This window comes from Galeopterus variegatus, unplaced genomic scaffold (genome assembly GCF_000696425.1).
Source record: "Galeopterus variegatus unplaced genomic scaffold, G_variegatus-3.0.2 Scaffold2084, whole genome shotgun sequence".
Taxonomy (NCBI): Eukaryota; Metazoa; Chordata; class Mammalia; order Dermoptera; family Cynocephalidae; genus Galeopterus; species Galeopterus variegatus.
In genome coordinates this window covers 3,835-31,599 of record NW_007728195.1, presented here as the reverse complement: position 1 = coordinate 31,599, position 27,765 = coordinate 3,835, and the positions used below count along the sequence as shown (strand labels likewise).

General features: G+C 38.0%; 1 protein-coding gene across 1 annotated transcript in view; it reads right to left on the bottom strand.

Moving 5' to 3' along the window:
• The window catches only part of SPAG17 (sperm associated antigen 17), a 186,727-nt gene extending 168,253 nt beyond the window's left edge, over positions 1-18,474 (bottom strand). Inside the window, exons 1-5 of the mRNA XM_008580417.1 lie at positions 18,330-18,474; positions 8,190-8,376; positions 6,509-6,703; positions 4,331-4,512; positions 38-199 (exon numbers count right to left, since the gene is read on the bottom strand). Of these exons, the coding sequence (XP_008578639.1) occupies positions 38-199; positions 4,331-4,512; positions 6,509-6,703; positions 8,190-8,376; positions 18,330-18,455 (852 nt within the window). The 5' untranslated portion in view covers positions 18,456-18,474. The remainder of the gene's footprint in view (positions 1-37; positions 200-4,330; positions 4,513-6,508; positions 6,704-8,189; positions 8,377-18,329) is intronic.
• Between the last annotated feature and the right edge of the window lie 9,291 nt (positions 18,475-27,765).

Genomic DNA, 27,765 nt, shown 5'->3' with positions numbered 1-27,765 from the left:
ATTCAGCCCACTGAAGACCCTTTGAGCCCCTGCCTACCTCAGAAATCAACATGGCTTCCAAGATAGGTTTCTCATTAACCACCTGTGGGACATTAATAAGCTGCATTCTTTCCAAATAATGTTGGTACTGTCTTTTCCAATCCAGGGTGTCATACATCAAACAGGCAATATTCTCAAAAATATTCGTGCCCAATTCCAGCTATAGGTGAGAAAATTCATGACAATTGGTTATTAGTTTCATACTGTTCAAATCAGATATATGGTTTGTATCTCTCTTAACAGCTAAGCTATCAACTTTTTGCAGGGAAGCAAACCTCCGAATCCCCAAAGCACTGGATCCCAGCCATGGTGAACAAGTCTTCATACGAGACCCCTTCATGTGCTTCTTGTTCACCACGTAGACCATTCCCTTCAGAGGGCTGAATGGCTGCCTACCATTGCAAGAGCCTAATTAAAGCTTCAAACAAGGGAAAAGCAACCTAGTCATTAGTTTCAGCAGTGAGACCTATATTTTTGGTATCTCAATTCTTAAAACATGTTAGGTAATACTGATATCCTCAGCCAAAGACAAGCTATCGATGATTTCTTGCCTGGCTGTGTAAGGAGCAAAATGGAACCACTTGACTAGCTTTGTGTACTATCCACCCAAGCACGCTGCAGTATGTGTGCCATTAATATTTATTCTTTTCCTCCCTGCCCCCCCTTGTTTCACCTGTGCTACCATTAAGGAAAAACATTCAGAAATCCTGATAGACTATTGCTTCTATAACACTCACCTATTTTACAAGCTGGCAAGCAAATTACAGATCAGATACCCCTATTACCTGGTCTTTCATTTCCAGAAGTAGAAAAGCACTGTGATGGCTGGGTCTGTCTGCTTGAAAGCAATGAAGGATTAAGTAGGCTCATCTTGTGTCTGAGTTGAAGAGGTGAGGAAGAATGAGAGAGCTTCTTGTGGGGCCCGTGAATCCCAGACTGGCAGAAGTCCAATGAAATGCATAGCTCTGCCCATCATGGTATACCTGTCCACTTGACTTCACATGCCCATGCTAAGACTGAGTGCTCTTCAGTTAAGCTTCGACCTGGTATTCCTTGCCCAAATTCTGGCATAAAAATACTTTCCTTTTTGTTTATATTTCTAGGAAATATAGTAAACCTTCTGCCATTAGCTTAACTGAGCTAACTCGTTTTTAAATCAAATAGCAAATCACATGCTAAAGGCCAGCAAATTATTTCAGCAAGCAGGGTTTTAACTTGAGATGTTGCAGATGTCTTACACAAACAGTTAGCACATCTTGATGGACATTTATTTGGTGAAAAGCTTTCACTATCTTGGTTCAGCAGAAATACAGCCTGCTTGTTTGCAGCCGAAGGTTGCAAATGCTTTCCTCCATCCAGAGAGGAAAAAGGACTCCCTGGCTCCTACCTTGGATATGAGGCCATTATCGATCTACAGATATAGCTGAAAGTGTGACACCTTCTAATTGGTCTGTTTCTACCAGAAGTATTTTTATCACTTTTATGTTTATTAGGTGTTTAAAATAACCTTTGATCTTCAATATCAAATCCAATGGCCTTTTCTTCTGGAATCCTACTTTATTACTGAACCATTTTCAAGTCTTTCCTTCCCCATTGTCTTCAATGCTCGGTCCTTCACTCACAAACTATATCTTGTAGAGGCATGCCTGGCCTCCAAAAGGTCAAACCCAGACCACAGCCCTGGCCTGAGGATGATGTTCAACAAGTACTTGCAAATTAATAGGTGACCAGTGTGACCACTGAGCAGAATAGCCCTAACTAGTTCTCTAGAGAACTGAATATTTTCCCTGCTGAGAGTTATCTTCATGGCCCAGCTAGACACCTGTACAGTCATCTTCTAGTTCTGAAGTCAGGAATGTTCTACCATAACTAATATTTTAACTAAGCTGGTGATAGCTTTTCAACATAAGATACTTTTTATAAACTTTAACTGCCACTTAAACTCTTCTACTCAATATTTTTTTAAAAAGTAAGATATAGCCAGTATCACTTTCTTTAGAATCAAGGGATTAAAATCTTCTAATGAACAGGAAATTGTGGACACTAGAGTAGGAAGCAGAATGCTCGGAGTGGTGCTGGGTCTTCTGACATTGTGATTGGAGGCCACGGTGTTCATGTCTATGTCCTGGGATGCAAGGGGATGTACTCCCCTTTGGATCCAGTACATACCAGCTTTTTTCAGTTTGTGCCTGGAGACTAAAGAAGACACACAGAAGGAAGCTCTTGCTAGAGAAGGAGCAAAAGGTATTTGGTTTGAGGTTGCCTTAAAGAAGCCTCCTCTGGATTATGGTTCAGGAAATATATGGCTTGGATCTCTTATGCCCTATTGAACCAAAAATGTACACAAGTTCTTGACAGGGTGTGAGTATGCAGCCAGGCCTTGGCCCAAATGAGAGGAGGTGTGTTTCTCCAAAATGTAAATTTGTGGATGTGGACTTTATTAGCCATAGATTTTATGTGCTTGGGAGAAGAGCCAGTCTATAGGAGAGAAAGAATAGAAAGCTGGTTTTGAGGTGGGATTTCAGGATCTCAGGGAAATAGCCTCTTCCCCAAACTTATATTTATTGGGTATAATCTAGAATTTCAATAAAATGGGATGGAATATTAATAGTACTATATTACTTGGAATGCCAGTATCTCTGGAATAGGAATACGTACTGACCCAATTTAACATGAAGCAGTAAGGAACAGATAACAGGGAGGTGACAGTGGGTCCTTTTCTGAGTTCAGGTTTAGGAGGCAGAGAGTGAAAGGCAAAGCAGGAAAGCTGAGCATATCTAGACAAAGTGGCAGGGAGAGGCAAATTAAAGAGAATCTGGAGTAACCAGTTTTGCCTAGAACTAGCTCGGCCTTCAGTCGCAGCTTTTCTATGTCCACCTTCATTTTCCATAAATGAGATCCAGCACACGGCTAATATTCATTCTTGCTGTTGGCAAGGTATCAGACTTGAGTGTCCTGTTTCTGTGTAGTGACATCTAACTTGCCTAGAACTAGCTCGGCCTTCAGTCGCAGCTTTTCTGTGTCCACCTTCATTTTCCATAAATGAGATCCAGCACATAGCTAATAGTCATTCTTGCTGTTGGCAAGGTATCAGACTTGAGTGTCCTGTTTCTGTGTAGTGACATCTAACACCTTATGTTAAGAGTCCTTATAACTCAACCTTATCATTGCCACTGATTCAAGTCCTGTCATTCCTTCAGGGTTCAGATCTGGCCTCCTCAGTGTTTTCACTCAGGTCCCCAAGTGCACGTCCATCTCCAGGTAACAGAAGTGGGAGCTCTCAGAGTCAGAAGTGTCCATGCCCCAGCCATGGCCATGGGCAGCCTACGCTGTGGTGCAGAAACAGTTCTGGGCTTTGATCTCAAATTCACACAGCCACCATCCACCCCACCGCCCTGCTTTTCCCAGCTTCTTCAGAGCACTCACTTGGTGTAGTCCCTCGCTAGGACTCTGTTTTCATCTCAGCTCTCTCGATGCTGGAATATGTAGCCATGCAGGGAATTCAACATTCCCATGCCTCTCTGTTTGTTGGGAAAAGGGGGTCAACCAGGAGGGGACCTGAGAGCTTTTCTATAACAGAGGATGTCTCAATACCTTCAACAACAAACTTGATGAGTAGTCACTTGCCCTTCTTTAAAAAAAATGCCCTCATGTATCTGGCATTTACTTCTTTTCTATGCATCCCATATATGCTTTTTCTGAATTAATGGGAAACTTAGAGAGAGGACCCAGATGTACGGCACCTTGACCACTGCTTCTTTGTTTCATGGCTTTAGTCTTGCCTCTCTGGCAAGCTCCTCACTAGCATGGACAAGTCTATCTATGAAGGTAGACATTGTCGGCCAAATATATCAAAAAGAAGATTTTGGCAATAAAAGCAAGGGCTTAGAAAAACAGTGTTTGAACTGATACATAAAAAATACAGATGTGTAACTCAAAAAACTATAACACTTACTATTTGCACAATTGATATACATGAAAATTCCAATTACTGCCTAGAACATTGCTGAGGTAGGAAACAAAGCCACATGTCACCAAATAAAAGAATTCCCATTCTTTATCTTCATTTACTACATCTAATTCTTTGTCATTAATTTATATACTAAAAGCTAAAGGATCAGACTATGAACATCATTGGGCATTCAATGTTATCATTGTCCTAAAGATAAAAGAGCCTAGCACAAAGCGTTATAGTCAGTTCTCAGTGAATATATGTGGAATGAATGAATAAGCAGAAGCACAGTGTCACATGCTGTTAGAACCGTGGTCTCTCACTAAAGCATGTACTGACCATTAACTCGTTGTCTGACCAGTCAGAAGGAAAATCAGCTTCTTTGACCATATATTCAAGTCGAGCGACATCAAAGAGATTTGTTTCAGGTTTCTCATTATTCAGGATGGATTCCAAGTACTTCCAGAAAATTTCAAGTTCTTTTATGGAACTCTCTTTCTTCAATTTTTCAGCTTCTATATCTAAAAATAACAACATGTTTATACTACAAAATGAGAGTGTTGGATTCCCTTCTACTTTAAATGGACATGGTGAGTTCATATGCATTGCAAAATGTCTGTACAGTACCAGAAAATGCAAATAAAAAAAGGTAATTTTGAGAAGTTTTCAAAACTGGTCTATAGAGTTATGAAATCAGAGGATTTTATTTCTGAGATTGATATTAAATATGAGCTTATCCCACCTCTTCATTTCACAGTTGAGGACCAGAAAGGTTATGACAAGGCCACACATTTTGGAGCTAAATATGTTTAAGATTTCCATCACTTAGATTGCATTTATAGAGGGCCAGGTTTTCTTCCAAATCACTCTTTGACCATTTAAAGTGTCTACTATGAAACTGGTCAGAAATGCATTTGATCCAATTTTCCTTCTCACATGGCTAAAAACAGACTGGATCAATGATTTATGCCTCAGTTAACCTTTGGTCACATTAAAATAGCAACAGGCTTTCCTGGGCATCTGCACTCTGTAAAATAATCACAGATTTCCATTAAGTTACACTTGAAAATTTGCTTGAAATGTTTATATTTATTACATCTGTAAATAAATAATAGTCTCTACTACTAAGATCTCATTATTCTATTATAACATCTATTTTTCTATTATTTTACTTTTATACATTAAATATTTTTTATAGAAAGCCTGTGTTTGGAGCTTACGCAGCATTTTTTCACTGGCTTCAATAAGAAATTATTTAAAGTTACAACCTTTCTTTGAGGTAGTCAGGAGTAGCCTAGATTTGAATCTCAGCCCTTTTACTTAATAGCTGCCTTTAGGATGAGAGTCCTTTTTGGTAAAATGGAAATAAAATATAATTTCTAGAGTTGCTTTTAAAACTACATGAACCAATGCACTTAAAGCCTTTAGCATTGAGCCTAGTCCCAAGACATGTGCCCAATATAATGGTAGCTGTTATTATTATCAGGGTAGTGATTTCTAACTTTGAACAGCAATTTAAAAAAAAGTAGTGTTAGAGAAATTGGGATGTAGCTATGTAAGTTACAAATCTCTGCACAAATAGTATTAATACTAAATAACAATAAAAGCAACAGCCTATGGCAGAAAGAGCTAGATTTCTGGTAATAAAAAAAGTAGTGTTAGAGAAATTGGGATGTAGCTATGTAAGTTACAAATCTCTGCACAAATAATATTAATACTAAATAACAATAAAAGCAACAGCCTATGGCAGAAAGAGCTAGATTTCTGGTAACACAGATGTACACCAAATCCCAGTTCAATTACGTAAAGAATGCAGTAGGTTTTTGCTCCCTTTTCACAGAGAAAATTAGCACAATTCCCTTAGATGAAGATCCCAAGGCTCAAAATGGCTAAATGGTAGCAGGGTTGGGACTTCATACCATAGCTTCCTAGTCTAAGGCCAGGAAGATAAAGCACTCCTTCTGACTTATTGCAATAAGCCAATAGCAGAGCAAGAATTCAAGGCTATGACCATCCTTTGGTCACTTAGTGACTGTAACTTCTGCAAGGACAGGTGATCAACAGTGATCCATCCAACCCATGCTTTAGGTAAAAATTATAGATCAAATGTAGTTGGATAACCCAGTCCTCTGACCTGCAGTGTCTGTTTTCTGTGGTTACACAGGGATATAAATACAGAGTATGATTTTAATTTGCAAAATTTATATCAACAGTGATCCATCCAACCCATGCTTTAGGTAAAAATTATAGATCAAATGTAGTTGGATAACCCAGTCCTCTGACATGCAGTCTCTGTTTTCTGTGGTTACACAGGGATATAAATACAGAGTATGATTTTAATTTGCAAAATTTATAACACTTGGCTGGTGCAAGCAGAATAAATAGCAAATCAAAGTCCTGAAAAATTTAATAATGTATGTATTGTATGACTATGTTTTGGACAGCAAATTATATTTGTACTTTAAGGATAGTGGGTAATATTGAAGGACTCAGTAAGTTGTGTAGCAGACTACATACCTTCTGGCTGAAGAAGAGCTTCCTGCTGCTGGCTAACTGCTGCCAGGTGTGTCTGCAGAGGTTCATAATTCTCTGAAGATATTTTAATCACACTGGTTATAGAAATGCCAAGCTCAGTCATAATTGCTAATAGCTGAGGATTGTTGAAGCCCACAACTATAATGTAATGTTGGGCACCATCATCTGGCTCATCGTCTGTTCAAAATACCATAAAGAAGAGAAGCCATCACTGTACAAGAGAACAGGTTGTATTCAGCCAGTTCAATCGCCATGTACATTATGTATGCATTTATAATCCCTCTGGCTTGCCAAAAACAATCCAGTTGGCTGGAATGCAGTCATGTTGACTGTTTCTCATTACTGTCCTTCCAATAAGAAGGCTGTGGCCATTTTACAAAATATTAAATCACTTTGGAAACGAGACATAGGCAGAATAGGCGGACAAACATACATGAGGCCTGTGGTCATGGAAAATGTGTGCTTGGGTTTTTGTCAGAGTTTAGCTTGTAACTTTTTGCTGGTTCTAATCTCTTTTGAGCCACATCTGGCTTTACTCCTGAATTACGAGTTGCTGCAGCTTTGTGGTATTTTATAAGCAAAGGTGTTTACAGGAGAGGGAAATATTGAATATGGAAGTGCTCCCTACCAAAGTATTGTACACATTTACCTCAGTGGGGGTGAATCCTGACTATGGGTTCTATAGCAACTATATATTTATTGTATTAAATTTTTAAAACACATATTGTGCACTTTCTTAAATTTTCTCCCCTATTTTGCTGTAGTTATACTGTTTTATTAATATTAAATCAAGTTTATTTTAGAATATAATATTCTGGAGTGTGAAATTAATAGTTATACTTTAACATTGATAGTACATGGTACATGAAAACGTTATATTTCACAGTAGCCCATTAAGATCAATTTACAAGTACTGCAACAGATGCACAACTTTTAATTTTTAAGTAATGATTTTTCTTTTATTACTAAACAAATCAGTATTGATATTACCCATGAAACCCAAAAGATGATTGTTTCTAGCAGATTTAGAGCAGAGATACATGAGGAGTCAACTGGTGAAGGATATGAAAGCCTACCACTCTCTTATTTAAATATGATGGAGCTAATGAGATGTAGCTCCACTTGGGTTGAAGGGAAAGCAGCAGCAAATTAGTTATAGCTGCCCAGGACAAGTTATTTTTTTATCGATAATCTAAAATAAAAGAAAATTCTAGTTGCTCTATCTAGAACAAAATGATAGTGGGAGAAGTTGGGGTCAGAAATTAACTGGATTTTATTCATAACGAAACTGCATTTCATTCATGCCAGTAATCACTTTTTACTTTACTTTAGAATTATGTCTGACATATTTTTTTTTTTTTTATGTTTCCAACAAGACGATAAGCTCCTGGGTGGCACAATCAGCTGGCTATTTCATCCTTTGTCAGCACTATGTAAATGTACCTAGCAAAGCATACTAAATAAACATTTGCTTTAAAACATAACTGAATTGCAAATAGAAATATGTTTCTGTTAGTGCCATGAGTAGTAAGTGACTTGTGTTTTTATAAAGAGTGAAAGGGCTGGGAAAGATTAAGCACAGTGATTAGAATGATTTCTCAAGGTACGTCACAGCTCGTTAAGCAGGAAGTGAAAGGCAGCAACAGAGCAGCACCTCACTGACCAATGTAACGTTTGGCGTCATCGTCTTCTCCCCTCCGTTTTAACTGGGTGGCCTTTTTCACTGTCGTGTTGGACTCGGTCTGATCCTTTCCCTTTCCCTTGGCAACCTTGGCACCTGCAGACTTCTTCTCCTTGGGAGATTTTGCTTTCCCTTTATCCTTTTCTAACTTAAATCTGTCTTCTGTCACCTAGAAAGAGAGAATATTTTTTCTCCAAATCATATAGTGAGCAAGCAATGGCTTTTCCACTGTCAGGTGAATTAATTCTTCATTTCATTTGATTGTTTTTTACTCATTTATTTTTCATTTATTCATCCTTCAAGCCAGGATAATGGATAATCCAGCTTGAGTCTCTGTTTTGATCAGCCTATCTATGCATGAGGACTGGGGGGTTGTGAGCCAGGAAGCTGGTTACACAAAGAGCCTTCTGGAAGAGAATTCATCCTAGAGGAGAGTCAAGTGACCTAATAAACCACGTAAGCTGCTTGCAGGCAGGGTGGGAGGCTGATTCTGAGTACATCGTGGTGTTAGGAATTTACGTTTATCTTTTAGCCTAACCCTGAGGAGCCTCTATCTGAGTCTTAGAGAGAGGTTGGTTTGATCATTAAAAACAAAACAAAAATTAAAAAGAAAAAGAAAAACAGAAAGAGCCATTTTCTCTAAAATCTCCTTGATAAAATTTTTCATAGTTTAAGTAATGTATTGACCATTTTTAAAGGTTAAAAGATTCCACTGGGAACCTAGCCCTAACAAATTATTTTTATTATAATCCTAATTCAAAATATATAGACATCACCAGTGGTTGCTGTTTGATACATTCAAAGATGAGATCAGAACAAAACATCAGTTGGCAACACAAATCCTTTACACACCCCTCTGGGGCACGCTTAGATTGCCAGGTACCATGTAAAGATCCAATTCTCCTGCCAATTTTTTCCCCCCAAACAATTGCTGAAACCATCGTGCAGTATATCATAATGCAATTACTCTTTCAATTCATGTATTTATAAGTATAAACTGGTTGTAGTCATTGAAATAATGTGACAGTACTGGATCACAAGGTGGTCATACAGAAAATCCAGAAGTCCCAACTTCGCGGCAGAGAAGTCCAAATTTTGCCATCAAAACCCACCAGAAACTTTCACAACTGCAATTTTAAATAAAATCTCAGGGTGATCTTTTGATCTGAAAAGAAGAAATTACTTTAGGTTAAATTATTCTAAAGTTAACTTGGAAGAATAAACATTTTTTCCTTTATATATTCATTCGTTTATCTCACCATTCCACAGATATTTGCTGAGTCCAGTAGAAGTCTTTAAAAAGGCGTTTTTTTGTCCTCCCCCTTCTCTGCTCTCCCCAACTCCCCATCACTAGGTAGTACAGTAAGGATCCCTCTGGCTCTGCAGGCTGTCCTAGGTGGGGCACGAGAGCCCCTGAGAGCCCATGCAGCCACATCGGGCACCTCCCTTTGGGGCTTCTTTAGCAAAGGTTGCAGTTCTATGAGTTCAGGAACTCCCTGGGCCCTTTCTCCTGGGATTCCAGAGAGAGAAGGGCTGACCACAACCAAAAACCAAGGTAAGTGGTAAATTCTAGTGGCAGAGCTTAGTTATGCAGTATGAAGGTGCTTTCAGACATTATCTGATTTGATCTCACTAAGCAATCTGCAAGGTGGGTAATTTTATTCCCATAGTATGAATTAAGACGCAGTTTGTCCTGAGATGCACAGCTGTGGCAGAGACACAAGCTGGTTTGACTCCAAACCCCTAAACTCATTTTATGTCTAAGGTTCTCTTGTCAGTCTCTTTCTTTGATGCTCTCCCCTCTTCTTCTCCATGCATGTCTGTCCTCCCTCCACTCTGTCTTTAGCTGGTTTGACTCCAAACCCCTAAACTCATTTTATGTCTAAGGTTCTCTTGTCAGTCTGTTTCTTTGATGCTCTCCCCTCTTCTTCTCCATGCATGTCTGTCCTCCCTCCACTCTGTCTTTCCAGAGGCTGCGTAATGCTCGGGGGATGCTCCTTCCTTTCTCTGGAGTACTCCTCCTCCCTCAGCTGCTCCTCCTCTCACCGCCCTCTTCCTCTCCCTTCTCTGCCTTTCATTCTGCTTTGCATTCCTTTAGCCAGGCCAGACTTGGGAGGCTGGAGAAAAGCATCTGTTAAGCTAATTTTCTTTAACACTGAAGTTATCAATATCTACCTCCCTCAACTTCACATAAGTCTTTTTAAAGAGGACCCTTATAAATCCTGATTCACTTCTTTAAATAACATTTTTATTATAAAATAATAATCAATATTGAAAAATTGGAAAAAAGATAGAGAACTTACAAAACTAAACATAATTTTACCATCCAGGGAAGATGGGGTGAAGAGAATATTTAATGCATTCTTTCAAATTAATTGTTTGCATTATTTTTACATAATTGTTATCGTTCTTTCTATACCACTTGGTGTCTTGTTACAATGATACATCTTCAATTGGTAGAATTTCAAGAAGTATTGCTCTGTAAAGGATTTCTTAGGTTGAGAAAGAATTCTCTGGTGTAGAGCAACTGTAAGGCAGAGAATAGAAGTGGATGGAAGCTCCTGGGTCCTCCTGGGCTCCATAGCCAGGCAAAGATGTCCCTGGTAAGTTTCTGAACATGTTCCTTGCCCTACCTCATCCCTTCTGCTTGCCCATGGCTGACTCAACGACGGTCTTCCTACTTGTCTCCTGTGTTCAGTCTGTTCCTCACTTCTCCCCATTTCCAAACTCAAGCTGGACCAGGACAGCCCCTTTGCCCCTCTGGTTTGGACAGTGATTGACTGCTTGGCCCCTAGAACTTTATGTTGGTCAAAAGGTAAAACATCTTTTTCTACCAAGCCCCAATCATAGGAAAATTCTCTCCCATCTTTTCTTCCCCTTCTCTTATTTTCTGAGTAAGCCCCTCCCACCTATGGGTTTATGTCCTAGGATTTGTGGGTGGGGAGGGAACAAACCAGACTAGGTAAGCATTCAGCAAAGCTGACTCCCCAAATCATAGACTAAAGTTTGTTTACACAAACTCTTTCTCTGGCCTTTCTTGCTTGCTTTCATAGCACGCATGTTCCCATACTATGGTCATCTGCTCACAACTGAAAAGACTCAGAGGGAACTCTTGCCAATTCAAGAAAAATATTTAGGAGGGGTGTATCCAAAAAGTCCCTTTTTTCCACCGTGTTTGGGGGACACATGTTTCCTGGCATATAAAGGGAGGGTCAAGTTTGTTACAGAGTACATGTTCTTTAGAATGCAGCAAGTACGGAAAGCATCTGGATGCCTCCTACTGTGAGTAGGCTTTGGATACACACAAAGATTTCTTAGCCAGTTGAGCTACATAGCAGATGTGGGGTTCTTGTCTTAGCAATAAGCAAAACAGTGGTAGCATTTCGCATACTCAGTTGAGTATTGAATGACACCTACCTAGAATCCTTAATCTCATTCTCACTTTTTAAAGGGAGAAATAAAATATTCTCCTCTGAAACATGGCAACCTAGTACTTTGACACCTCAAAATATTTTAGATAATTTTTATCTCTAAATGACTTGTTGATGTCAAAATTCAAATATAATTAATAGATATTCACTCTCCTATTTCTCACGATGAAAGGGACATAAATGGTGAAATTCAGTGGAACTGATGGTACATAGCTATGCTTCATCTTGTTCTTATAGTTAATAATGCATCTACATATTTATGTATAACTTTTTATTTCATATATGATCTATAACAAGATCATCCCAATAATATTATTAAGGATATAGGTATAAAAACATGCTCATGGAGGTTGTGACTAACTATCTCCATTATTATGTGGTTCATGAGAAACTGGGTCTTCTGGGTGCTACTCTGGTTCTCTTCCAAGATGTCACTCTATCTCATAACAATCTATTCCACTGTCCCAGACAGTGGGAGCTCAAGAGATGGGCTGAAAGACTGTCTAGGGTCAAATAAGTTTGAGAGACAGTAGGTTAAACAATATTAAACAGATTTATTTTTGTAAAACGTCTACATCTCTAATCAGCTACTGTGTTGCTAAATCTCCAAGAGTTGTATGTAATACACAGCGATTTCAAATTTGTTTGACCAGGAGGCCATTTTTTTTTTTTAATAGAGAACTGGGTCTAAATGGTCATAGAATTCACTTTACAAGTTATGGGAACATTTGTGGGCCCAATTAATCCAGTTATAAAAATCTATGCTAAGGAAATTACCCAAAATATAGAGAAGTCTATACTAAAAAGTATATTGTTTACTATAAAGCATATGGAAATAACTTAAATATTCAACAATAGAAGAATGGTTAAGAAAATTATGGTAGTCAATAGAATATCACACAACCGATAATAACGATAGATGCAGATACTGTGGTGATGAGTAAAAGTTTTGATACATTCTAACTGAAAGAAAGCTGGATTAAAATGGTTTTACAATGATTACAGCTATGAAAAGAAACAAATCCACAGAAAGAAACATACCAAAATCTTAACATTAATTGTAATAGTGTTATGGCATTGTGAATGTTTTGTTTTTCCGTTTCTGTATTTTTTGTCTATTCCCTCATGATCTGCTCCCCTTCTAGGCCCCTCTACCCCGTTTATCCACTGAATAGAAAATATAACGCATGGATTTTAGTTAGGAACTTGCTTCTCCAGAGAGCTGCTATGGTGTAGAAAAGAGAAGCTTAGGAATGTATTAGGTTCACTGGACCAAATGATGTAATGATTAGAACCCAGCAGAATGTCGGGAGTGCTGCATTGCCATCTTTAGGGTGCAGCTCCTAATTCACAGAATCAGAACATGGCCGTGTCTTTGTGGTGGTGGTGGTGAGGGGAGTGGGTCTGATGTCTGTCTCCTGCAGGATCCTATGTGACTACTCCTAATTCTCAGAATCAGAACATGGCCATGTCTGTGTGGTGGTGGTGGTGAGGGGAGTGGGTCTGATGTCTGTCTCCTGCAGGATCCTATGTGACTCTGAGAAACTTTGCCAGTTCTACCTTACCATCCAGAAGAGCAGGGAGCAGGTGAGGAGGTTTGGAATAATCTCAGAAAGTTTAGTTTTAACATATTACCCCAGAGACTAAGTCATTTCTGGGTCGTGTTGCAGGCGGGGGTAGGGGAGGACTGAAAATTAAATAAGGATTTCTTTGGGAATTGGTGGCCTTTGTGTTTGGTGATTTTTTTTTCTTCTCTTTGACCGCTGTCCCCACATTGAAGCTTAGGATGTTGTATACAACGTAATTAGTAGGACCAGATGGCTGTTGGTAGATCACTGAGCAGTGAGGGCCATCGGTCCTTCAGGGGCTCATCTCTGGGCAGGCACTGACTGTGAGCCAAGAGTGCCATTTCATGATTATTGAGACACACTTGGGAGGCGTATGTACAGTGGTCAAGGTCTGTGGAGTCTGACAGTTTTGGATTTGAATCCCAGCTTCACCACTGAAAGTAGTTGTCTGTCTTTGGGGAAATTACTTTTCTGCCCTCAGTTTCCCCACCTGAAAATTGGGAATAATGCTCTCTACCTCAAAAAGTCAATTAAAAGCTTAAATGATAAAACATGCGTAAAGGACTTAGTACAGTGCCAAACAGTCAATAATGGTAACTAACTATTATTTTTAGCTACTGTAACCATAGCTATTACATATTTTAAAGTACTACTTTATTTTAAATACATTTCTTTAAATTTTTCCTGAAGCCCATAAAAAATTTTTATTAATTAAAAGCAAACCAAATAGTAAAGCATTACTTTATTTTAAAGATAATCCAGCCAGATCGTCATTTATTATTTCCCCTGAATTGCTGGGTTTGAAGCTCCTTAGATCCAGCATTCGTGCCGATAGTATCCACATTTTGATTATCCAGCCTCAAAGAATTCCATCCAGTTAGTGAGGCAAGTTATTCCTTTTCTGAAACCACACTGTTCCCTCTAAATTGAGTTCCTGCTCTTCCTCTGTTTAATTTCTTAAAATGGTTTCTGAAGATTTTAACCACAACTGAATCAAAACTAACCAGCCTGTAATTTCCTGGTATGTCCCTATGGCCTTTCTTTTAAAACAAAACACACACAAAAAATGGCATTACATTGGCTGGTTTCCAGCATTTCAGGATTTCGACTGGAGTAAGCTGGAAAACGTCTGTGAAAGCTACTCTAATTTCTCTTCGTCCGTCTCTTGGAGGAGGCTTTGGGCTGTTTGTGGCTTCATAATGATGTATTATCAAGCTTTGGCACTTTTAATTTTAAGTTGTTTTGAGAAAACTTTACCAAATACCCTCTCTCCATAGTTCTTTACTGCACATCTAATCTTCCTTCTCTTCAATTCTAGCACATCAGAAAATAAGGCAACTTGTACTAAGCATATGAACTAAAAAGAGAAAGAACTGTTCTTCTTTTATATAAAAGTTATGCTAACAATATCCAAGAAAAGATGAATCGGTTACTTGAATTCATAAGTTAAAAGCACAGTTAGAATGTATTTGGATCCTTTCCTAAATCCCATGCAAATATTCTGAACTCAACTTAGAGGCACATAAGACTAGATTTAGTCTGGCCAATTAGTTAAATGGTTAATGATTTTTTTGTATTTTAACCATTTTTTATTGATTTCTTTTGATGATTAATTATTTTTAGTTGAATTCTCAATAGAACTGAAATATTTTGATTCACAATTAAGTGTTTTGGTTTTAAATAAACGTACATAATTAATATGTAACATAAAAGTTGAAGTTAAAAAGAAGTAAAAATGTGAATGAAAATATAATATTCAGATAACAACTGAATTTTTTTTTTGTTGGCTGGCTGGTAAAGGGATCCAAATCCTTGACCTTGGTTTTATCAACACCATGCTCTAACCAACCGAGTAACTGGCCAGGCTGATAATGACTAGATTAAAATATAGATCAGAATAGAAACCAAGCAATTTATTTTAAAATCATAATAAACATTATGGGAATATATGTGCCCAGTACATTATTTCTGTAAATGTTTGTTTCAATATATGTTGAATTAATTAATTAACAACAGATTGATAATAATTAAACTAAAAATGAAAATAAATATTGAGGTAATGATGTAAAGAAAATTCATTTCTAAACAAAACATTCAAATTTTAAGATATAATAAAATCTAACTAATTGGGGATTATTGTGTGAGAGATAGTCACCTTCAGGCATTCTGAAATGTGAAAATATATTTCGAGAAATACAATATATTTTCTTCAAGATATGTATATTTGGAAGTAATCAACAAGGTGTTTCCAAATACTTAAATGTTTTCAAATAGACTTAACTTATTAGCAATTAGAAGTGACATTTGCGTTCCAGAAATTCATGTGCTAAAAGCTTCAAAACTGTTCTTAGAAATATTTTTCCTTGTATTTTTTATAATATTAATTAGCCAGCAAGCTTTCTTGAAAAATAGAAAGCAAAAGCAATGTTAAGTATAGCCCAGACTAAAATGTTATCAATTATTAAAGTTAATGGAGTCTAAAATAATAATATCTTTACTGTATTTAACAATCGAAAGCATATGAGGGTACCTCAAAAAAGTTCACGGAAAAATAGAGTTGAAGGTAATATGAATCTTTCCATGAGCTTTTTAAAGTACCTTCATATTATTTACCATTTACTTTTAAGAAAAGTTTTGATTGATTAAAACAGGATCAAATGTATAGTAAAATATTATATTTGTTCCATTGGAGAAAAAGAACAGGGACCTAATTATATTAGTTATTTTTTCCCTCACCTTTTCCCTAATATTTCCTATAATTACTGCTATCGATATTTTTTAAGCATTCATTCTTAATAATACAATTACAAAAATTAAACATAGAAGATACAAAACACTTATAAGTAACATAATTAGCATTTGAAAGAAAACATCTTTCATAGATTTCATATTGATGTTAAAAAGCTGAAGGATTAGTCACCCCCCTTGTACGAATCTCAGAACCTCATCCTGGTAGAAGATACAAAACACTTATAAGTAACATAATTAGCATTTGAAAGAAAACATCTTTCATAGATTTCATGTTGATGTTAAAAAGCTGAAGGATTAGTCACCCCCCTTGTACGAATCTCAGAACCTCATCCTGGGTTCAGAAAAGAAGAAGAGTTTGGGTAAAATCCTCTTTTCTTTTTCTTCTCTTTTTTTCATTTTCTAGTCCACTGCATGATGTCAGTTTTACATACTTTCTACTTATTTTGCTTTCTGTCAAACTCCTTGGCTGACAAGAGTTAACCTCAATCGTTCCAACTGACCTCTTGGGCAGTGTTGCTGAAATGAACACAGATTTTATCATTCCCCAAACTCCCTTCATCTCACCTGTACCAAGAGTATTTTTTGGAGAGTATTTGATTCCAATCAGTTTTCACCAATTTATTTAGCACTTACTCATATGGTTGCAACTCAGGGATTTAAGGCTAGTGCTTTGAGAACTCAAAATAGTGAAGACATCAAATTAGATTACGTAACTGCTGGCTCTTAATTGTGCAGAGTTCTCTTACTATATCTAATACTTTTTTTAATATCTAAAGTTTAAGCCCTAATTCCTTAGTAATCTCAAGTTTTCAACAAATAAATTAAGATTATTTCCATATCTTCAGAATCTTATAACTGTAGTATTATAGTTCACATTTCAAAGAAATGCCGAGCAAAATAACAGTACAGGAATATTTTTAGATCATTGCAAGCTTTAAAAACTTTTCCTGAGCTACTGGGATATTCCATTTATTTTTACATAAAAAGTTTAACTAAAATCTACAAACTACTCCTATAGTAAACAATTAGTGACTTATAATAGGTGGCAAACAAGTACATTGATGCTCTTCAGCACACTATTTGTAGGTGCTATGGGAAAGTACAAAGTAAACAGAAGGATTTTTTGCAAGACTCACACTCTACTTTTTATAATTCATATTCCCACATGACATTGGAATTTTAACATCCAAGCAGAGATGGTTCTACACTAGTTTCAAATTTTTCAATTTTTCTTCTGCCAAATCTTAACTCCCCTGAGTATTTCTTAGGGTACAAATCTGAATATGCTGAAAAGAGCTTCAATAGATGGAAATTATACCATCAACTATGTTCATACGAATAGAATTTTCTTGATGACAGTATACGCCACCCTAATAAGATGCTATGTGTGGATCTGTTTAAAAAAATATAAAGGCCTGTATTACAAATACAACATGGCATTATTATTTTTTTTCTACAATTATCCAGTCAATAGTACCATTCAAATAGGAAACATAGATTTGGGAGACTTGCAAAGGTGAAGAAGGTATTGTTGAAACATACTCATTTTTTTCTTCTTTCATGAATTGATTTTGCCTCTTTCACTTAAGAGCATAAAGAAATAACTTATATGCAAATTGATTTCATACACATATGTGCACACACACATTGCACGTGTACATACAGAAGCATTTGCCCTTCCAAAAATATTTTAGCATGATTTGGAAATTAAGAAAAACATCTTTTATCCCGAGTAATGATAATAGCAAATGGATTTGAAGCTGGCATCACTTTGCTAATATCTTAAAATATTTTTTCAGATGCAAAATGAATCTTTGGAAAACACACATATTGATATTTGTGGGCCAATTAAATAAAAAATCCATATGTGAAAAAATTATCAGACATATGAGATGAGAGTGGAAGTGATGATGAATTATTGCCGAAATATTCAGATTATTATGAAGGTGCAGATGTGCCTATTATTTTAGTAGGCATCCCTATCGAATATCACATAAAATATTTTAAATAGAACCTGACTTTAAGGTTTTTTTCCTTCCTTTTTATATTTACTTCTGCTGACTCCCTGTCTCTTCCCTGGGTTCCTTCTTTGCTACTATTATATAAATAAACTACCATAAAAACAATCTGGGATACATTCCCTGAATATTGTCATTTTCATATGCAAGGGAACATTTTTTTTAATGGATTTATCATAATTCCTCCAATAGGTTCTTGAATAGAATTTTCCCCAAGAAGTTGAGGCGACCGCTAAATTTGCTGGGTAACTCTTAATGGTAGGCTTAAGAAGAGAGGAAGTGCCCCTGGAGAAACTGGGCACTGTTTCATTCACTACTTGCCCTTTTAAGAAAACCCACCGTATCGTACAGTACCTTCTTTTCGTTTTCCCGTCGCTGCTGGTCCTTCGATTTAATCTGGAGAAGTTGAAACTTTAAGAGTTTCCCTATCAGTGGTAAGGTTAATTTCTCTCCACTATCCATAATTGTTTTTGCTGCCATTAACACCTATGAAGAAACACAGTTATTAGGAAAAGTGACATTTTATAACCTTTGACACAGTTTATCAGCTATGAAAAGATGAAAGGATATTTTACATTTTGTAATATTTGTCTTACTGCAAAGGTGCTTCATTACTGGCTAAAAGCAAATTAGGGAAAAGTGCCCCAATGCCAGAGAGAAGCATTTACCCTCTACTTTGAATAAATTGGTTGTCTGGATGTCAATTTCTTTTCACACAATGGTGTTAGACATAGATTCTCAAAAAAGGGTAGAGGAAAGATAGGCTGGGCTCCATTTTAGGATGACTGTCAGTTTCTGCTACAGAAAGCCTAGTATCATTTGGCATAGCCAGTAGTCCAAACTCTCAAACGGTGACTTATTAGGACGTTATAAGTTAAATAGGGTTTTACAATAGTGGAAATGACTATATTAGCAGTCTTTTATTTCTTCGTGACCAGATTCAAATGAAAGATAAAAGCTGCTTCACACTAAGGTGCCATATGAATGCTGCTCCACCCATGCAACTGAATGTTGATCCTTTTGGTATGCAGCCTAATTGGGGTGAAATAAGGTTATTGAGGTTTTTTGGGGGTGATGACAGCCACTAGGAACATACAGCTGTATTGTCCAGATGTGTGGCACTGACAGCCTGCTTTATGACTGTGTTTTTTACAGCTTGTTTCCCCTAAATTTCACACGACTCTCTAACATCTGGGCCCTTTTCCTTGGAGCCCTATAACCACTTTATTTACTGCCAAAAAATAAAAAAAATAAAAATAAAATCATGTAAATTATACCATAAAAAGTTGTTACCTGTTTCTGCTTATTCATGTTGTCTCCCTAATAAAATTCACCTCTGCCTGAAGCACTGTCACAGACGTAATCTAGTTAAAGTATTTTTTGACTTTTGTTTTTAAGCAAGCATCATATTTATTTATAACCTTGGGATGAATTAGGTGTTACTAAAATGTTCTGACACGTTGTTTTTCTCCCCCCTTGGAGCAATCACTTGTCCGGACGCATATGGTGTCAATTTCAGCCCCTCGGTCTCAGACAATGACTGTGTACACTGCATCTCATGGACCTGTGTCTTGTCTGAGGTTTATACGAGCTCTTGGTCAGGGCTTTCCTGACCGGTCCAGTTCCTTTTGACTTTCCACTTTGCCAAGGGAAATAGCTGAGAGAAAGGGAGGGGCTTATTTCACTTCTAGCTGCGGAAAGCCCCATGGGTTATCATGTGCCAAAATGTAACTGGACCTCTTAGAGTCCACATCGGGGTTTCCCCCATTGCAATGCCGAAGGAGAAAGACAGGGAAAGGATTCCCAAACCAAGCATTAGAATGTTTTGCGCGTGTCTAAGTGAACACTCTCCAGGAAACGTAGAGCTTTGCTTTTTAGGCAGTTCTGCTCCTGCTAACAGGATTTAGTGAAAAGGGACATGATGGCTGTGATTTCTGAGAGCAGGAAAATGTAACAGTACACCTGCAGAACCTCACCATTTCATGATGACCATATCCAAGATGGAAGGAAATCCTAAGGGGACCAGAGGTCAGGCGTTTACTGTCAAATGAAAGCTGTCTGACTGAGTCCAGCCCCAAGAGTAGATGTCAATGTTTGGCTTGAAATGGCATTTTTCAAAACCAGCTTAAGAGTGTGCTGATAGGCTGCTTTGTGACATCTGGTTCAAAATATTCAAATTCAGGTTTTTAAAGCTCATAGCAGTCTAGCATGGGGCGTTTCCCCGTAATGCAAAGATAATGACAGCATTGAAGGGAAATCAACACTGGAAAGGGTTACCCAAGAGTGGTTCTGGAGTCTTTTTTCCTGATGACCTGTGAAAACAGGATATTCACCTATGTCTGGGGTGGTTTGGGTGAAGGCTGCCTGGCGTCATGATGATGAACGGGATGTCTCTGGAGGTGCTTTCAATCCCCTTGTCTCTATGAGTCTACGAATGTTACTTCACTATATGAAATTCTACTCAAAGTACAACAAAATGTCCCCAGAGAAAGGTATTTTGCAGGCCATAAAAGTTATTTCTGGTATGTCTAAAATTGTCTGTAAGTTGCTGGGTTTCAAACAAAAATCTGGCACAGTATCACAGTAACCGTGATGTCCTGCCCTGATATGGGGAGATGGGTGAGGAGCAGCATCACTGGCACTGCAGAACCCCTGTTCTCAGAGCATGTGGGCACCAAGTGAGAGGTGACGGGGCAAGGCAGAATAGCCCTGAGCAGCCCATGTAGAGGCAGATTTGAGGCCCAACACTACCAGAGAAAGGTACAGCTGCATGTGGCACCATTAGCAACAGCACAGGCCAGGCACGCTTGTCCTCCCCCAGGGTTTTTCTGCTGAGACTAGACTCCCACAAATGCCACTTTCTTTCTGTGCCTCCCCCAAAGGGAATGATATCGTGAATCCTTGGGATAATTAATGAAAATGAAAATTATGCTGAATGGAAAAACTGACACTGAAAATTTTCATGGTATGTGGGTCATCTCTAAAAAGGACAGAAAAAGAAAGCTGTTTACAAATTAATTTCCACTAAAAATTCTTCTCACACCCCTAATTCACAATTCCACCCAGTCAGTAGCCAGTAGTTTTGTCTCAAATGGAAAACAAATCCATAGAGGATCTTTGTTTGAAGGATAAGTCTTTGAAGGAAGAAAATATTGAAGAGATGGAATTTAAGAGGAAAGTCCCTTTTCACACAACATTCCAGAAAGACTTCCCCTCCTCTGCCTTGAAGAATAATCAAACCTTCAACCTTCGAGCATTGGCAAGGTTGTTTCTCCAGTATCTACAGTCAGTACGTGTATGTATATCTGAGTATGAGTGGAGCATGCTGGGAGGCAAGCTGACAAGGGCTGTAGGCATTGGAGACATGAGGGTCCTAAGAGGAAATGGGAGCAGTGAGCTGGCAGAGATTAGGGAGTAGGGAGACAAAAATTTAAGCTTCCAGAACTAGACAGAAGGACAGTCCTACGTGGCTTAAACCCTGGGTCTCACCAAGCCAAAGTACCAAGCACATGTGTCTGGCATGAGTCAGAAATGCAAAAACCCATGAATCTCATGGGCAAGTGAAACTCATTGAAATGGCTAAGACTGATGCCAGGGAAGGCCAAAGTGTCTCCTGGGCCTTCTCAGGTCTCAGGCAGGGGCTGCCAGGACTGGGGAAGCTTCAGTTCTGGGAAAGATTGGTATAGGAGGAAACGAAGCTTCAAAGAGTGCAGCTGAGCCAGAAAGACATGTTTATATTTTACTGTGTGGAGATACTTATTTTGATGGTTTACACGTTCTTTTTCTGTGAGGAAGTTAGTGATTCTGTGGACACTAAGCAAGAAAAGCATTGCCCTTTTTATCACTAACCTAGCTCAAAGATTTACATCATATTTACCCCCTGATGATTTGAACCAAGAAAAATATACCAAATAAGCCTTGGGATACAGGTACACTCTCTGATGTTCCCACAACTCTTCCCTTGCCTGGGGATTAGGCCATGCACAGGCACCAGTGCTCTCCCTCTGCCTCTGCCTCTGACCACTCCTCTTCTCTGCGGTGCCTCCCCACACTAGCAAGCATGAGCATCTGCCTGCCCAGCACCTGGAACTGCCCCACACATTCCCGTGGAAATCAAATGTATGCAGGTATGCATATATACATATATGCATATAGACTCAGCATTCCTAATCTGGAAGAATGAGCAGGAGCATTGTCATGGTGAAACAGAACTCTGGTAAAGCTTTTCTGGGTGTTTTTCTGCTAGAGCTTTGGCTAACTTTCTCAGAACACTCTCATAATAAGCAGATGCTAGTTTTTGGCCCTCCAGAAAGTCAAAAAGCCAAATGCCTTGAGCATCCAAGAAAACTGTTGCCATGGCCTTTTCTCTTCACCAGAGAGCTTTTGCTTTGACAAGACCACTTCCACCTCTTAGTAGCCATGGCTTTGGTTCTGCTTTATATTCAGGACTGTACTAGTAAAGCCATGTTTCATCTCCTGTTATAATTCTTCAAAGAAATGTTTCAGGATCTTGATTCCACTGGTTTAATATTTTCATTGAAAGCTCTGTTCTTGTCTGGAGCTGATGTGCATGCTGGACCAATTGAGATGTCTATGGTGTTGGTTATTGTTTCTGCTGTTAATAATTCATCCTTTTCAATTAGGGCACAAATAAGATTAATTTTTTCCTGACAAATTGATATGTATGTCTGCTGCTTCAGGCTTCATCTTCAACATTGTCTCATCACTACTCAAAACAAGTTATCCCCTTGTGAACTGCTGATTTCTTTGGGGCATTGTCTGCGTAAACTTTTCATAAAACATCAATGATTTCATCATTCTTCCACCCAAACTTGACCATAAACTTGATGTTTGCTCTTGCTTCAATTTTATCAGAATTCATGTTGATGTATGTCTGCTGCTTCAGGCTTCATCTTCAACATTGTCTCATCACTACTCAAAACAAGTTATCCACTTGTGAACTGCTGATTTCTTTGGGGCATTGTCTGCGTAAACTTTTCATAAAACATCAATGATTTCATCATTCTTCTACCCAAACTTGACCATAAACTTGATGTTTGCTCTTGCTTCAATTTTATCAGAATTCATGTTGCTTTGATAGGGGCTCTTTTCAAACTTCTTAGTGCCTCAAACTAGATCCTGTTCAGACATGCTATAACAAGTTAGTACAAGTTTATTATGCTGCAAAAATTTTTTGAAATCCATGCATAGCTTTTTCATAATATGTATTTCCCATGAACCTTTTGAAGTGCCCTTGTGCATATTTATTTATGATAGGTAGATAAATAGGTGTATAAAAGATAGGTAGATAGATAGGTAGGAAGGTAGGTAGACAGACAGACAGACAGACAGAATATTAGTGCTGATAGATTTTTCTGTGATGATGGAAATGTTCTTTATCCGTACTGTACAATATGGTAGTTGCTAGCCACATGTGGCTATTGAGTACTTGAATATTGCTAGTGAGACTGAGGAACAAAATTTTTAATTTTATTTTTTAATTTATTAAAATTAAATTTAAATAGCCACATGCGGCTAGTGGCTACTGTTTTGGTTGAGCCAGGTCTGTATGACAGTGAAAAATGAAAATAGTATCTCATTTAAAATTATGCTTATTTGATCTTCCTTTGGTGCAAGGGACGGTGGACAAGTTGCTGAAGCCATAAGTACTTATGTACAACATAATGCAAAGGTACAGGCTGCATTTGCATTCCGGTCTTCCCAAATATCACTGGGTAGACTTGGGCAAGTTACTTAACTCTTCAAGCCTCAGCTTTTAAAAAATCTACATCAGGGTTTCTCAACAATGACACTATTGACATTGTGAGCCAGGTAAGTCTTTATTATAGGAAGTATTCCTGTGCATCATAGAATGTTTAGTGCATCTCTGGCTTCTGCCCAGCTGTGACAACCAAAAGTATCTCCAGACATTGCCAAATGCTCCCTAGGGGGGCAAAATTGTCCCTGACAAGAACAGAAAGACCTACAGAAAGAGAACAGAAATAGTGCTAATCTCACAAGACTGTATTGAGAATTAAAGGCAATAACCCATNTAGACAGACAGACAGACAGACAGACAGGTAGGTAGGTAGGTAGATAGATAGATAGATAGATAGATAGATAGATAGATAGATAGGCAGATAGATAGAAAGAAAGAAAGAATAGACTGCCTGATTTGCCTGGTGTGCCTACAAGAAGGCATTTGGAGCAGCTTGAATCATTGCTTAACTTGCTACCCGTTCAGTCCCAGGTGAGTTCTGAGGAAGCATAAAGATTTTGGCTGTGCATATCTCTTCCCTGGAACAGGCTTTTGAAGTGAGGTGGTGGAGATGATAGCAAGGTGTGGTTGTATGAGGAAGAGAGGAGAGGGGTGATGGGATGGTCTGGGGGAGGATGTTCCCTCCAGGAGTTCCAAATAACCACCAGTTCCCCTAAAAGAATACTTATTTCAGGGCCTTCTCTGGGAGCCCATATTGGGTTGACTTAGGATTGGTTCAGATATAAAAAGTCCTTAGCAAATGGGAACAGAATCCATAACCTAGAGCTTGACTCAGTCCAGATGAGCACAGAGCTGAGCAAACAGGCTTTCAAAACACAGAAGATCCTACTTCTATTTTTTTTGTATCACATTTTCTTGGGTAGATCATTTCCTTAATATATGACTGATTAAATTAAGTAGGAGCATAGTACTCCTTCATCACAGTAAAAAGTCTTAACAGTACAGAGGATGCACAGTGAAAAGAAAATGCTTCCCTACCCCTTCCACCATTCCCTTTCCAGAGACAGTCACTGTTAACTAATTCTTGTATATCCTTCTACAATTTCCTATATGTATGTAAATATAATAGTATATCCTTTTTATATTTTAATACAAGTGGAATCAACTATTCATACTGTTAAATAATTTGTGATTTGTGTTTCTAACATAAAAATATTTCCAGGACAGCTTTCTGTACTGACATGTTTTGCTTATGTATGTATTCTTTTAATAGATAGTATAACCTTCTATTGTATGGGTCATTTATTTAACTAGTTCACTATTGATAGACATTTAGGTCATTTCAGTTTCTTTTTCTATTAAAAGCATGTGTGTTTTTCTTAGTAGCATTTTTGTTCCCACCAACACTATATGAAAGTGTCTGTTTCCCCACCCTCCTTATCAAACTAGGTATTCCCCAACTTTTCCATCTTTGTCTGTATTAGTGCTGATAGATTTTTCTGTGATGATGGAAATGTTCTTTAGCCGTACTGTACACTATGGTAGTTGCTAGCCACATGTGGCTACTGAGTACTTGAATATTGCTAGTGAGACTGAGGAACAAAATTTTTAATTTTATTTTTTAATTTATTAAAATTAAATTTAAATAGCCACATGCGGCTAGTGGCTACTGTTTTGGTTGAGCCAGGTCTGTATGACAGTGAAAAATGAAAATAGTGTCTCATTTAAAATTATGTTTATTTGATCTTCCTTTGGTGCAAGGGATGGTGGACAAGTTGCTGAAGCCATAAGTACTTATGTACAACATAATGCAAAGGTACAGGCTGCATTTGCATTCCGGTCTTCCCAAATATCACTGGGTAGACTTGGGCAAGTTACTTAACTCTTCAAGCCTCAGCTTTTAAAAAATCTACATCAGGGTTTCTCAACAATGACACTATTGACATTGTGAGCCAGGTAAGTCTTTATTATAGGAAGTATTCCTGTGCATCATAGAATGTTTAGTGCATCTCTGGCTTCTGCCCAGCTGTGACAACCAAAAGTATCTCCAGACATTGCCAAATGCTCCCTAGGGGGGCAAAATTGTCCCTGACAAGAACAGAAAGACCTACAGAAAGAGAACAGAAATAGTGCTAATCTCACAAGACTGTATTGAGAATTAAAGGCAATAACCCATATAAAGACCTAGCATGGTGAATTATATATGCATGGTAAACCCTCCCTAAAGTTAGCTCTTACTCTTATCCATAAATCCAGGACAGAATTGGAATTCTCAAAGGCCTTACAGCCCAGGTTAGGAGAGAAAAGGAATCGAGTAAAGAGCAGTTGGGCAGATGAGGCAGTGACCATAATTTATTATAAGCTGGTAGCCTGGCTGCTCCTTTCGTTTAACTATTTGTCTAACTGGAGAAGGACAAATCGAGACCCATTTAGAGAAAAGCAGAGATAAAAAGAGGTGTAAAAATGTATTGTTATGGTGCAGCATTTAATGCAGAGATGTAGAGAAGAAATTATGCTCTTAATTTCTTCTAAAATGTGAGATGAAGGAATTCTATAGAGCGCCCTGTAATTCTACAGCCTCCTTTCCTGTTCCCTCTGCTTTCCCCCCTCCTTCAGTCCTACTGCATTGATTGAGTGCCAGCTATATTGCAGTCATTGCATTACTTGATCCTTTATGTGTCTAGTCTATCCAATTAACATTCTTTAAGTAATGAATGATTTCCAATGAGGCATAATTGGAAAAACAGCTGGGTGGACAGGGGAGCAGTGAAAGAGGGCAATGGAGAGAAACAGAAGAAGAGGAAAGAAAAAGAAAGGAAATGACCAAAACATATCTTCTCACTTTGAGAAGAGGAAAAGAAAATAATCAAGCAATATTAAACTGTCTATACATAAATTTAAAGGTGACTGCAGATATAAGTTCCATAGATCATAGTGCCTGTCTAAAGCAAATAGAACATTACTGAAGTGCTCAGACCAGAGCTTGGTGAGAAGTTCAGGGCGATGATAAACACCCATAGCAGGTGACTCCTAGATCATTTTCAGCTGTCCATAATTAAACTGGCATCCATCTCTCGACAATGTCAGAACTGTAAAATAATTCCAGCCATTGGACCCCTTACATCTGTGCTGAAATGAAATAATATTTGGCAGTAACAAGGAGTCACTGAAACTAAATAAACAACCCCTTTCAAGACTGCATAAAAGTTGGTAAGATAATAACATTTGACAGGGATTAAGACCTCTTTGGGGCTGTAAGGAAGTTTCAGAAGCAGCAATAACAAATACATGGAAGGCAGAACAGATCTATGTTTTAACAGACATGTGTAATTTGAAATGTAATGAATTTCCCACGGGAGGTGTGCATTTTGAACATCTAATATGTACATGTCAGAAAGCACAGGACTGTTACAGAAACGTTTGTTGGGATTATTCTTCACAGAACAAAAAAGCAAACCTTCCCTTTTATTAAGGAGTGTTTTTGTTTTTGTGTACCTGCAAAATGTATAAAGGGACATGAAGATGAATGTGATAGTATATGGAAGGAAGACATACCAAGTTAAGGGCTTTTCTTTAGGTATGTATTAACAATGATTCTATAACCACAGAAATCCTATTTTTTTTTTTTTAGATCAAGCTCTCTTCCTCAGTCTGATGACACTCCCACTCTTCTGAAGTCATTTTTGGTTCTTTTGGTTGTAGTGACCCTCCCATCCTCTGAACCACCCTATCACTTTTTCAAATGTTTTCTACAGGATTTAGCTCTATCCTGTACTGGAATTACTTGTGTCCAGGGTTTCTGTCCTCTACTAGCTTGGAAGGTCCAATCCTTCTCTGATTCTCCTTCTAAATCGCCTCACAGAACTTGATTCATGTGTGGTCATACAGTGTATTTACTCATTAAATAAATATAAGAATGGTGTCTTTAGACTTATTTATTGTTTGGCTTGAAGGTAAGTTGTTCTAAAATGTTTATAGCTACAATGAGGGAGCTCTAGGAGCAGACTGCAAGTTACTCAGTTCTCAGACCAAGACCACACAATGGTTACATGGCACACAGCATGGACCAGA